At 39.1% G+C, this 13,437-nt stretch overlaps 1 protein-coding gene across 1 annotated transcript in view; it reads left to right on the forward strand.

The window, feature by feature from the left end:
- Fam3c (family with sequence similarity 3 member C) overlaps positions 1–10,661 on the forward strand; it is a 55,630-nt gene extending 44,969 nt beyond the window's left edge. Inside the window, exons 9-10 of the mRNA XM_008828881.3 lie at positions 7,649–7,775; positions 8,384–10,661. Coding sequence (XP_008827103.1) covers positions 7,649–7,775; positions 8,384–8,473 — 217 coding nt within the window. The 3' untranslated portion in view covers positions 8,474–10,661. The remainder of the gene's footprint in view (positions 1–7,648; positions 7,776–8,383) is intronic.
- Positions 10,662–13,437: the final 2,776 nt, after the last annotated feature.

The following is a 13,437-nucleotide window of genomic DNA, read 5'->3' on the forward strand; positions in this document are numbered from 1 at the left end:
TTTCGTGGAGTTTTTTTTTTTAGTTTCTTCAGCTTTTAAACTTCAGAAGTATTTTTCCATCTCCAATTTAGATAATTAGTAGATTTTCTCTTACCATGATTCACTCTTCCTGTATTAAAAAAAAATCTGTAATTTCCCAGAATTTTACTGTGTTATGTGAGGTTCCTAAGTTGACTTGGATTTGTTTTTCTCTTCTGTTAAACTCTATTTCTGTTCCTAAATATACTATTTTAGTTTTTCTATGACTAAGCCCCCTTTAATGTTATTCCTATTTTTCAAAAAGCATTTCATGAGCGACACCAAACTGATTATTTCATTGACATAGTGCGGTTTCACTGGTTCAACTAAAGATAATGTTAAATTCTTTTTTAAAAAAATATTTATTATTTTTGTTTTATGTGTATGAGTGTTATGCCTGCCTGTAGGTAAATGCACCCGTGTCTTACAGTGCCCACGGAGGACAAAAGAGGCTGTCATATTCCCTGAAACTGGAGTTATAGACAGTTGCTAGCTGCTATGTGGGTGCTGGGATTCCAACCCAGGTCTTCTGCAAGAACAATCAGTGTTCTTAACCGCTGAGCCATCTCTCCAGCTCCAGATAATGTTAAATTCTAATGACTTGAAAGTTAATATAAAACTGGCAAATTCAGCCATTTCCATATGGCTGAATAGTACACAATAAGCTAACTAGGCTTTCTTAATCAAAGCACAAGTAACTTTCTGTTCGCTTTGGTTGAAAGTATAGGGCATTATGTGTCTAATTTCAGTCTTTTACATAAAAGCCCCCCTTTCTGCCTAGATGCACACGACCTTTCTTCACCGTAGTCTTCCATTTCTAAGCCTGTTGAGAATCAGAACTGCTCTGATATGACAGTAAACTGCAGCCTTTGTGGAGGTTGGGATGCTGATGCTGCCAAGGCCTGAAGCAGCTTCCCCTCCCGGCAAGTTTCTCAGGAGCCTCTGTCTGTCTATGGGCTCTGTCTCTCTACAGCATAGGTCTGTCTACGGGCTCCTCAGGCACTAGACGCCTCCAGTGGGCTTGCTGCTTCCCTGTCAGCAACAAAAGTAGCACAAAAGATTGTGAAGAAATGCTGTCTTCTCAGGGTGGTTTCTCTACCCTTAGTCATTGTCTTGGGTAAAAGAACAGCAAAACAATATAAATGTTCCCCTGGTCACTTGTTACTTTGAGTATTTGAAGCTTATTGACATTTCTCTTAGTTTTCTGGGCTCAATACACACGACTCTTATAACCTTTTATCATAGTAGGTTTCTAGTTCATTTTCCCCTCCTGGCTGTTTCCTGGGTGTTCTTCAGTTGATTATCGTCTCTAAAAATGAGTGCCCACATTAAACACAGTATTCCAGATGTGGTCTGGCCAGTACCAGCTCCAATGGAGACACTAATTTGGCATTGTTTCAGAGATTACATTTCTTTGAATATGCAGACTGGAATTTTATTAATTTTCTCTAAGCAATAAAATTCCATTTTTGGCTCATGAATTTTTGGTCAAGCTAAATTGTCAGATCTTTTCCTTTGATGTCAGACTTTTTTTTTTTTTTTAAATCCCTGCCAAGTCTCGTCTTTCTCCCCATTCAGAACTTTATTTTATGTAAATGAAGGGCTTTATATTCATTTTTTCTTGTTAGATTTAATTGTACTTATTTAGACCTGCTTGGTCTTGATTCTGATGTGGATCCTAGGATGATTCCATGATCCAGGCTTTGTACTCTCTCCAAAGTCACTCACGTGTCTAAATTTAAGTCCTTGATAAAATGTTTGCCAAGGACAGCAGGTCTACTGGGCCCCACCCCTAAGGTGTTCCTCCATTAATCAACTGCAGGAATGGAGTCACAGACAGGTGCCCGTCTATTCCAGTAGGCTCAGCATCCAGCTGCAACTTCGTCATTTTACTCAGCAGCTGTTTTCTGAGGCTGTCAGGTGCCCACTTGAAATTCGTGGCAGAAAATAATTTCAGTACCCTGATGCACTGCCAGGCAGCTTGAATAGCTGAGATGTTGGTTCCCTAGGCTCACCTTGCTCCTGTGTCCTTCCAGCCACTCCCCTGGCTTTTCTCCTTTCACCAGTATGCTTTGGGATCATTTCATTGTCTGGATTTCTATTAGGAATTGGAATTTGTTTTATCCAAGTGCTGGGATTACAGGTGTGCACTGCCACTCCTGACTTATGTATGTGCTGATAGTCAAACTCATGTCCTTATGTTTGCACACCTGGCGCTTTACCCACTGAGCCAACTCCTCAGCCCTCTTTAAAAGACTATACTCTTAAACTTTTAGTGACTTAGCATCTCCATTTTCCATCCTCTAAAATAACTTAACACATCCTTAAAGATTGTATCAGTAGGTTCTTTTAGAAACTGAAGTGTGTGGTGCGCGTGTAAGCCCAGAGGCTTAGACTAACTATAAACACTTAACTGGACTTTGTTGAGCTACTGTTCCCATTTTCCATTGATCAAACCATGCTTGCCCTCTTGGCAGATAGTCATGCCTTGATCAGACGGTATCCTAATATACTTTATGTAATCCAGGTCCATTCATTATATTTAGTAGCAGAAATTCTTTAATAGTTTGAGTCCCATCTCATTCTGACCCTACAGGTCTTCCTGGCAGTAATAGTGTCTGATGCTTTTTCCTTAGTGATGGGGTTTGCCTTTTTAAGAACTTTCCATTTTTTCATTAAGTACTCTCCTATGGTAGCACTAATTTAGAATCCATCTTTCCCCTCCCCTCACACCAAGATCATTCGTGATTATATAGTGAAAATTATTGGGATTTTTGCATTCAAATTTTAAATTTTTCTTAAAATTTCATACTTGAGTACTCATCATTCTCACCCCTTCCTCTCCCCCTCCTCTTGCTGTGTCCCTCACTCCCTCTCATACGTGTTTGTGTGTGTGTTACATATATACATACATACGTACATATCAAGCTACTGGGCTCATTTAGTGTTGCTCTTATGTACATGTATTTAGGGCTGACCACTTGGAATTGGATCATTGGCCTTTTTTGTTTGCTTGCTTTTTCATTTATTTTATTTTATTTTGTATGTTTTGGGAGGGGTGGCAGATGCATGCCATGGCACATGTGTGGAGAACAGAGGAGAGCTTTTGGGAGTTGGTTCTCTCCTACCATGTATGTCCCAGGGATTGAACTTAGGTTGTCAATTTGTCAGCATCTGTTTTACCCACTGAGTCATCTCTTAGGCCTCTCTGTTCTTGCTTTTAAAGAACTGCATTCTTACAAATATATATAATCTGAACTTTTGGCAGTGAGCTGTCATTCAGATCTGGTCTTGATGGCTCCCTGTGCTTAACATCTTAGTCTGCAGACTCTTGAGGAATATGGTGATTTTCTTCCAAAATTATCAGCTGGTTTGTCTCTGCTCATCAGAATTGAGTCCAGAACATCAGCTCTCCGTTTTGCTTTCTGTTCTTTGAGAAAGGAGGCGTTGCTGGCTGACCGGTGTGTTGTAGCCTTGCTGGATGTACCTCCTGGATGTGCCTCCTTTCCCAGCAAGTACTGGAGACTGCCATCTCCAGCCCCGACTTCCTGTTCCTGTTCAGGGGCACCTGTGTAGCACTAGGCTATCTATAGGAAAATGTGGTCTCTGTCTTTGTTTCTCTCCTGCTTTATTATAGGATAATTTGCTTTTTCTCGTCTCTTTTGTTTTTAATTTACTTTTTCTGTTTTTCTTTTTTTTCTTTTTTTGAGACACAGTCTTCCTGTAGCCCCAGCTGGCCTAGAACTTGTTATGTAGACCAGGATGGCCTCAGTTTCACAGAGGTCTATCTGCTTGCCTCTGCTTCCCTAGTGATAGGATTAAAGACATGTGCCATCATGCCCAGTTTTTTATTGCTTTTGTTTTTAATTTTCTATTTATCTTAAAATTCTTTACAATAATTGATTCAACATATTTTTTAAAAATGTTACTACATTATTTCTTTATTATGTATGTGTTTATGGGTATGTGGGCACATACATGCCATGGTATATGTATGGAGGTGAGAGGACGATTTAAGAAAATTGATTTTCTCTTTTCAACATGTCTGTCCTTGGGATTGAACTCAGGTCTTCAGGGTTTGTGGCAAGCGCTTTTACCTGCTGAACTATCTTGCTGACCTCTCAACATAAAGTAAAATTAAAAAAAAAAAAATATGCGTGCATGTGTGTGTTTGTGGTGTGTTACTCATGTTTGTGTAGGTACATTTGCCTGCTAAGGCCAGAGGAGGGTACCAGCTGTCCTTTTCTGTTGCTTCACTTTATTCCCTTGAGACAGTATCTCTTCCCCCCCGCCCCGAACCTGGAGCTAACCAGTTTTTGGCTAAGCTGGTGATCAGCAAGCCCCAGTGATCTTCCCGTCTTGTGTGTCCCATATGTCCTCCCTCTTAACGGCTCCCCCACCCTCAGCACTGGGAATACAGATGTTTGTGGACTGGCTTTTTATATGGGTGCTGGGGATCAAACTCAGGTCCTTGTGCACTCTTAGCCACTGAACCATCTCCTTAGCCAGTTAAGACCATTAGTCTTAGTAAGTACTAAAAATGTATGTTAAATTCTTATATTCCTATTCAGGACAAAAAGCTTTTGTCTCCAAAGGTGATGCTGTATATAAATGTACTTTAGCTCTTGAAAGAAAGGGGACATTTTGACACTGTATATTTAATAGTTTGCTTAACATATTGGGTGTTTTGCCTTAATTTGAACTTCTTTTTGAAATCTGAAATTGTATTTTTCTTAAAATAGACTGATAGAAATAATGAAACAGCCTCCAGCCTCTACATAGGAAGATCAGAAAACAAGTTCTTGAAGTCATCTTACAGTCAGATACACATTGGCACAGGCGTCAGGTTCGATGGTTCTCTGGGGACTAATGGCTGTGATTTGTTACAGCAGAAGGATAGGAAGCAGTACCAGCAAGAGGAAAGGGGCTAGACAGGAGAGGCTGGAGGGAACCAGCTCCAAGTTTCCAAGAATCCCTACTTATGTTTCATTTTAAAATTCTCTGTGTGTGTTGTGCATGCACAGAAGAGTGGTTGTGGTTGTAGTTGTGTGTGCCTGTGCCCATGTATATGGAGGCCAGAGCAGGATATTGGGTGTCGTCTTCTATTCTTCTCTGATGACCCTGAGACAGGGTCTCTTACTGAGCCAAAAGCTCATTGTTTTAGCCAGGTTGGCTGGCCAGCAGGCTCTTGGGGTGATTCTTTCTGTGCCCCCCCCCCATGCTAGGGTTATAGGCACATGTAGCCATGCATGGCTTTTTATGTGAGTGCTGAAAATTCAAACTAAGGTCCTCATGCTTGCAGAGCTAGCACTTTTCCCACTGTGCCGTCTCCCTGGCTGGTGGCATCAAATGGCATGGTCAGTTGTTTCAGCCTTAGTGAAAACAACACAGGTAAAATGTTTTCTACTGGAGAGCTTATTAGTCAGTGCAGGTCACATAGGCTCCCTATATCTAACCCATCCCCAGATTGCAGGCCCCCAGAGAGCGGGTATTCAGCTTAAATGAGCTCACCAGCTCTGGAAAGGGTGTGAGCTGTCCCCAGATCCCAGTGTCTAGGTGCTAGTACCACCAGTCTTGGAAAATTTGAAAATACCTGATTTAAGGATGGAGAGCACAGGCGTCTCAGGTTAATTTCTTTCTGCTCAAGACCCTAGAATGTTCCCATGGAAAATTCAGGGAAGAGATAGAGTCAAGTTGCTTCTAGGTCTCTGGACAGTTTGGCTTGGTTTATTCATATAGATCATAGTGCCAACTTCTGAAATTGGGAAGTACACAAGGATGGCTGACTGCCCCTTCAGTCATTGGAGCCCCACACCGCTCTATAGGAGGCAGCTGCTTCACTGCCCCCTGAGCCCGCAGCCTGTCCTTCTGCTTCAGCATCAGAACTCATCTACTTGTGTGACAGAAGTGAAGGGCTCTAAGAAAGTAGCCAGAAAATAGAACATGTAGATGAACTGCGTGAGTAGAAAATCCATGACTTTGGAAACAAGAAAATAAGGTTCAGCAAGTATTTTTGGAGTTGTACTCCAGCGCAAAAGTTGCTTGTGAGCAGAGTAGACAAATGGAAGGTGCTAGCGAATTCATGTGAACACGCGTGCTAGGGAGATGTCGGCGGGGTGGGGGGAAGCTAGAGGCACATGCACACCGTTCATGTGAAGCTCTCTGGTCTTCACAGAGGCTCAGATGCCATGGCTCTTTTTGCACAGGTATTTCACCTTCTCATTCATTTATGCATACTGCATCGCTTCAGAAGTCTGACAGGCTGCATATTCCAGGGGCCTTTGCTTATTCTCTCACTGATTCTAGTGAACCTCCTCTGGGGAACAGCAGCACACACACTGTGGTTGAAACAGCCCCCCCCAACTCCTTATGATTCTGATTTCCTTAAGTTGTAAAAATTGATGTGTGTGTAGGGTGTGTGTGTGTGTGTGTGTGTGTGTGTGTGTGTAGGGGTATGTATGTGTAGGGGTGTGTATTTCGTATTTCATAAAGTTGTTTTGCTTTTTTTTTTAAAAAAAAGCATCCTATTTATCTTTTAAGTTACTTGACTGGTGCTCTGCCTAGTATTTTTTTCATTAAGATATTAGGAAGCTAACAGACACCAACAAAAGATGTTTAAAGTACCATTGGCATGAATCAGTACCTTCCCCACTAACTGGCTGTCATAGTGTTTTGAGATTTGACACTTGCTTTGCCTCAGATATTAGAACAAACCTGTCTAAATAAATTCTAGAGCTGTCTTCTTGGTTGGTATACTATAGGACTTCATGCCAAATAGCCTGTGCACATGGCCTTTAATTTTCTGTTTTTAACCCCGTAGCTAGCATTTACTGACTGCATTTTTCTCTTTGAGAAAAGGGAGAGGGAATTACTCAACATTTAAATGATAACCTGAACAAATACTTCTTAGTGCTTCCTTGGTGGCTGACTTCTGTCACTGCCCCACCTTCTGGTGGATAAGAGTTCTTATGTGGTTCCTATATTATTTTTATTAAATAATTTAAGTATAATTTGTATTTCTATTCTCAAAATTTGTTTTGAATCACAAGGTATGGTTTCACAGACCTTTAATCCTAGCACTTAGGAAGCAGAGGCAGGTAGATGGATCTCTGTGAGTTGGAGGCTAACCTGATTATATAGCAAGTTCCAGGCCAGCTAGGGCTACAGGGGACTCCCGCCTCAAAAATGGTTTTAAATAAAACATAGTTCCAGCATCATCCAGATTTCGATCAACATTTGCCTTTGTTCCAGTCACATATAATTTACAAAGAATTTTGTGGAGACGAATGAAAATGTTGGTTGCTTAAGACCTAGATATAGCTTAGGTAGGCCTCTCTTAAGAGGGCTATGTCTTCTTTATTTGATGAGCATGCTTAAAAATAATTAAGTGAAAGTAAGTTATTATCAAATACAGCTGTCTTAAGAGGTACTTCCTAACAAAGTTAAAGCTAATGCCTTTCATCACTGAACAATTCAAATGGAATATTGTTCCGTGAATGTTTTTCTATATTCATTTTTTATAGATTTAAGCTGAAATGTTTTCATGTTATTTAGTGAATATCCTAAGTGAATAAGTGTTAAAAAAAAATCATAGCACCCTGTGTTCATCATTTTCTCCTCTCTCTTTAAGGCTCACTGAGGAGGCCCGGCGGCTCATTGCTGAACTGGGGAGTACTTCGATTACTAATCTTGGTTTTCGAGATAACTGGGTGTTCTGTGGTGGGAAGGGCATTAAGACAAAAAGCCCTTTTGAACAGGTTAGTGTCTAAGGCTTTGATGATTAATGGATGGGAGTAAATTGGTGAGACTTTCTGGTACAGCATTCCCCTCCCAGTTATTTGAGAATTATATTAAGCAAATACTGAATATGTCCAGATATTTTTCATAGTTTTTTTTAGTAATTACTTAAAACAGTCTTGGCATTTTTTTTTTTAATTTAAAAATTTCAAAATAAACTTAAATAAAAAACAAGACCTCATTCTCTCCAATGCATTGGAACAGGATTGGTCCTCTGCTTTTTACAGAGCATCAGGTATTAAGGGTTTCCATTGTACTTTGCATGCTAGAATCAGATAAATTTGGAAATATCTTAGAACTTAAATGGAATATGAACTTTACTTTTTGATTAACAATCCTTTAAAACTATCTGCAGTTTTTTGGTTTTTTTTTTTTTCTTTGCAACTGCTTCTTGAAGGTTTGCCACCTATATACCTTCCCCCAAGAGTCACTCATCCAGTATCTTGAGCTATAATTTTTGTGATCTCATTGTTGACAGGTATGTTACTAAAATAAAGTGAGTTAATGTTACTGCAAGTGAACAGATCACACAAGTATGTTAAACTCTACACTGTTTGTGTTCCAACAGCACATAAAGAACAATAAGGACACAAACAAATACGAAGGATGGCCTGAAGTTGTAGAGATGGAAGGATGCATCCCCCAGAAGCAAGACTGAAGGGGATGTGGAGAGACAGGAGGAAGTGCACTTTGTCTTTTAGGGAGAGCTGTAAAGCAGCAGCTCCGTGTACATATTTTAATGGCATGCTGCCGCCCAAGTGTGTGCATGAGCATTGCAGTCTCTGTTGATACCAGGATTATTTATTGCTAACGTAAATAGCTATCTTTGTAAATAGTCCTCATATTGAGCAAATCACTGAACCATTTTTAAGCACATTTCCCTAAAAGTACAGTGTTTCGACTGATATGGTAACGATATACTTTAATTCTAAAAGCATACTCTACGGATAACTGAGCAGGTTATATAAAACATTGATGTATAATGCTGGTTGCTGTGAAACTCTGTCATGGAATAATGTCGCTTTTAGGGAGTGGATTTTGTTCATATATGGGTGTGTCTATATAAATATCTGGGCTTGTGATGATCAGTATCCTTTAAACTAGAGAGATTTTTGGCTAGTTGTATATGTGGTATTTACCTTGCAGTCTGATCCTGATGTACCTCTTTTCATAATCTTTATTTCCCTTTCCTAAGAAATCAAGAAATAAAATGTTTCACATGAAAATTTACATGAGATTTGAAAAGCACAATAATTTTTAATAAACACAGTAAAAGTGAGTATATCAATGTAGGTGATATTCTTGGCCATATCCTTCTAGATTTGGTGTCAGCAATGTAAATTATGTGATTTGTCTAGGCTATTTAGAGTAAGTTTGGGTGTGGGACTCCATGGAACGGGGGAACCAGGTCAGGTCTCTTCCTCAAGCTCATCAGGCTGTTCAGGAAGCTGAGTTAGTGTATTTACAGCAATACAGGCATAGATCTTTATTTGTTGTCTTCATTGACCCTGTGGTTTTAGAAGAGGAATGCTATTAATATAATTTTGGTCTATAACCAAGAAATTCTATATTTACTTCTAACTTCATAATAGCAATTATTGCCTGAACTTGTAGTGTCATAGTTAGCAAAGTCTTAATTACTTTTTTAGGGCATTAAATACCTGTTGTATGTGAAGTATATTAAAATTATATATGAAATAACTTAAACTGGAACATAAACAAATGTAATGATCAAACTGCCTTTCGTAGGATAAGGCAACACTTAAATTTTGAACCTAAAATTTAGGTGGTTTGTTTAAAAACCGAAAAGCAGTATTTGTTATTTTGCTATAAGTTGAAAGCTCTTCAGATATTTCTTGAATATTACTGATTTTGGGGTACTGTTCCTTCCCTCAAACTGAATGTAACTCATAAAGAGATACACCTTCAGTGTTGAAACAAGTTTTGTAAACTTTTTTAGATTTCTGGTGCTTCTATATTAAATCACATCTAGCATGTATATTTTGACACTTAAAATACTTCCCTTTGGTTCTGTAAAACAATAGCCATCTTAACGAACAGTTCTAGGAGTTGGAAAATGAATATTGTAATTTTTTTAACAGTGAAAGTAAATACTTTTGGTTTTACATTATGAAAATTTTTTTATTTTATTTTTTGTATTTGGCAAAGTAACACATCCGTGGAAACACCACGTGAAGCATTTATTGTACTGGTTTACATGCAAAAAATCAAGTCATTCCATATGTATAGAGTTTAAGTTTCTTGATGGCAGGATAGCCCTTTGAATTTCAAGACTGAAAAGATGTTTTTTACAGTTGTGTGAGATGTCAGAGGGATAGACTTGCTATGGAACTGCTGTGATTTTCGTCTGAATTCTATTTTGTATAGCTTGTGCCAATTTGACTTTGGAAGCAATAATTTTACTACATTTTACTTTCAGATCTCTTTAAAATCAGCCTTCTAAGTAAAACACTGCTCATTTAATGTTGAGAATTTTCTTTAGTAAAATCAGAACTTTAACATTGACTTTTAGTAGTTTAAATGGTGTTTGAGGGCTTGTGAGTGTATAGTTTGTGATCATGGGAGCTTTCCCAGAACAGGTGTGTGAGGCAGACCTTAACATGGCAAAAGGAAGTTGAAAACAAATGATTATCTGGGAAATAAGAAAAATAAAGAAAACCTTTATATTTTCTTTTTAATTTGATTAAAGTTAAATTTATTGTGTTTTTCTGTATTTGTTTTTAAATAAATATTTTATAAGTTTATGATAAATAAAAACTCAATTCATTTAGCCTGTATTTTATATTTCAAAGGTCTATACAAATTACAGTTTGATTCCAAGATGACATATTGTTCATTGTTTTTAGTTGACCCTCTCTCCCAACCCCCCTTTGTCTTGCTCAGTAAGCCAAGCAATTACAAGTGTATTTGGGATACATTTTTTAAATGACTAAGAAAGGGGAAAATATTTGTTAATCAGGTGAATGACTTGCCATTAAACCAGTTATTGCCACCTTTTGGACTTCAACAAATACATGCAAATACGGAGCCGTAGAATATACGAGTGGATTGTACCTTTTCTAAAGCATTTTACAAATTCTCTTCCTGTCTCTTACCAGAATGACTTTCCTACCATAAACCTGGTTTTCGGTTGTTGCATGCCAATAGCTAGTCAATATCCACACTTTCAAAGCTCCCTCTTTTCTCCTCTTATTGTTATGTATTGAAATCTTTGTGCTTGAGGCACCAGTCAAATCAAGGGTTAGAAGGAATGAAAGGCAGGCCTGGCCAGAGAGAGGCAGTTGTTTGTCACTAGGCAATATTTAGGAGCATCAAAGGATGGGACGGAGCCTGGTCAATGCCCCTTGGCAAATCTAAGGCAGTCTTACTATGAGAACCTTTCTCCAGTCCAGAGAGGGTGGCATAGCATGGGAACAACTGAACTGAGGAAGTACTTCTGTAGTGTTCAGAGGAAAAAAGGAATTGGCCAGCCCTTGAGTTAGGTACGGCACTATTTCTCTTGGGTTTGTTTGATGAGTGTGTGGTTACTATGGGGAGAATTCCCAGTCCAGTGAGTTTATAGGTAAAGCTTTCTGCTTGCACTGAACTCACTGTTAGCTCCAAATCAGTTGTGCCATCCTAGAGTACACTGAGTGTGGCAAGAACAAGTTGAGGTTGGATTGATAAAGATGTTCCAGTTTATCAGGGAAAATTAGCTTACAATCCCACAAGCATATAACATGTTACAGAGTTGGCTTCTCTTTGCTTGATGGCCAGAAAGAGAAGGGCCTACAACCTCAAAGGCGTGGAATTTTGCACAGGAGAAAGTTTAGCATTTTCAGGTAACCGCCAATGCTTCTGAATGTCCACTGTTTATGGTGTGACTAGAGAGTCAATTTCCTCTCCTGGTAAACAGTGCCACTGTGTTTGTGGTATCAACCAAAGTGCCTAGCACAGAAGACTTAATAAACCCAGCTGCTGCTTTTACTGTTACTGGCCATGCTCTTGCAAAGTAGTAGACCTTTACAACCAGAAAAGTTAGCTAGTCTATATCTGTAGCTTACTAGTTCTGTCCTAGTCCACTGTTTACTCTGCAAACTAAACAGTGACATCATTAAAGGATGAGATACAGCAACGCTTGAGACTGTCCTTGATTTCCAAGCCCTTGACTTTCCTATTCTGTTCTTTTGTTATTCCTCAAGACTGCAAAGGCCCCTTCACGCTGCAGAATTCAAGCTTTCATGTTTGTCAGGCAGCATTTTACATGATCACAGAGGATTCCATTGCTGGGTTAGCCCATAGTGGGAAGTGTGAGGACCCCTACAGAGGAGCACAGACCTTGGTCCCTGGCTCCTAATAACTGTGTAGGGCAGTGTGAGGTAGTGATCAGAGCCAGGGAGACAATGGGGTTCAGGTTCAGTCTTACCAGAATTTGTCTTGCTTAGAAGACCTGTGAAGAAGATTCTTTCCCACCATTAAGATTGTCTAGGCAAAGGAGGAATCCTAAATGGGAATTTTGAAATTATTATTGCTAACATCTGCTTTCTGGGACTTCCAAATACATTTTCTATGATGTGTTAACATTCAATTCATATCAGGCCGCAGATGATGGCGTTACTGCTTGGATGTCGCCTGATACGACGAACATAATCTAGGGACCAGTGAATTCCCTGCCAAGTTTTGGCTTTCTAAAGATGGCCAGTTGCAAGTCTACTGCTAAACAGAAGTGCTCTCTTCTGTAAGCATGTCCCTCCAAGCAAATGAGAGGAATGCTTACCCCTAGGACTTGGGTTTTAACTAAGAATCCAATGTGAGCCTGGGACATGGTCTTAATTTAAAACTAAATGTCATCTTTTGCATTTTAATTTATATGAAATGCTGATATCAGCCTGGAAATCTTTGAATAATTTTCAGTTTCAGTTCTAAAACCATTGGAAAATACTCAGTTGATGAGTGTCCTCATACCTAAGTATGAGGAATGAGCTTTGGGACCCTGCTCTAGAGATAAGTGAATGAGCTTGTTCTTAGACAACTCCAGAAATATGACACTTTTGACCAAAATGAGGTTGAAAGCCAGCAGAACGGTTGATCTAGTACTTTATAAGGTAGTGTCAAGATTCCATTTCTTGAGCAGGTTCCCTATGATTCTGAACCCCAGGTTGTGTGGGATATGGGGTGCAGTAGAGATGCAGCAGCTTTGGCAACTAGAAATTTGAGATCCCCATATTTAGTCAATAAATTTTAAAGTATAGTTTCATGAAAAGTAACATGTTGGGTATTTGAAGAGAGAAAAAGTCTTCAAGCTAGCAAAAGAATTTCTTAATGAAATTTGGCTTAGTAAAATTATCCCATCATTAAATAGGAGACATGTCATAGAGGATGTATCTCATTGAGTTCTTTTTTTCCAGTTTTGCTCTCTTACTGTATGCAATTTCCTGCCCAAAGAGCCTGAGAGGAGCAAAAACTAGTTTACTGGGGAGTTTAATGCAAAGGAGCAACAGTGGGTAGGACTAATGAAGAGGAAAGATTATGTACTAGGAAAAAGACCATTGGCTCAGTTTGTGTATCAACTTTGCTTAGCTTAGAGTTTGAGTTGTATTGAAATGTGCAGCTAAATGTAGT

The sequence above is a fragment of the Nannospalax galili genome, unplaced genomic scaffold, assembly GCF_000622305.1.
Source record: "Nannospalax galili isolate Female #2095 unplaced genomic scaffold, S.galili_v1.0 scaffold413, whole genome shotgun sequence".
Classification (NCBI taxonomy): Eukaryota; Metazoa; Chordata; class Mammalia; order Rodentia; family Spalacidae; genus Nannospalax; species Nannospalax galili.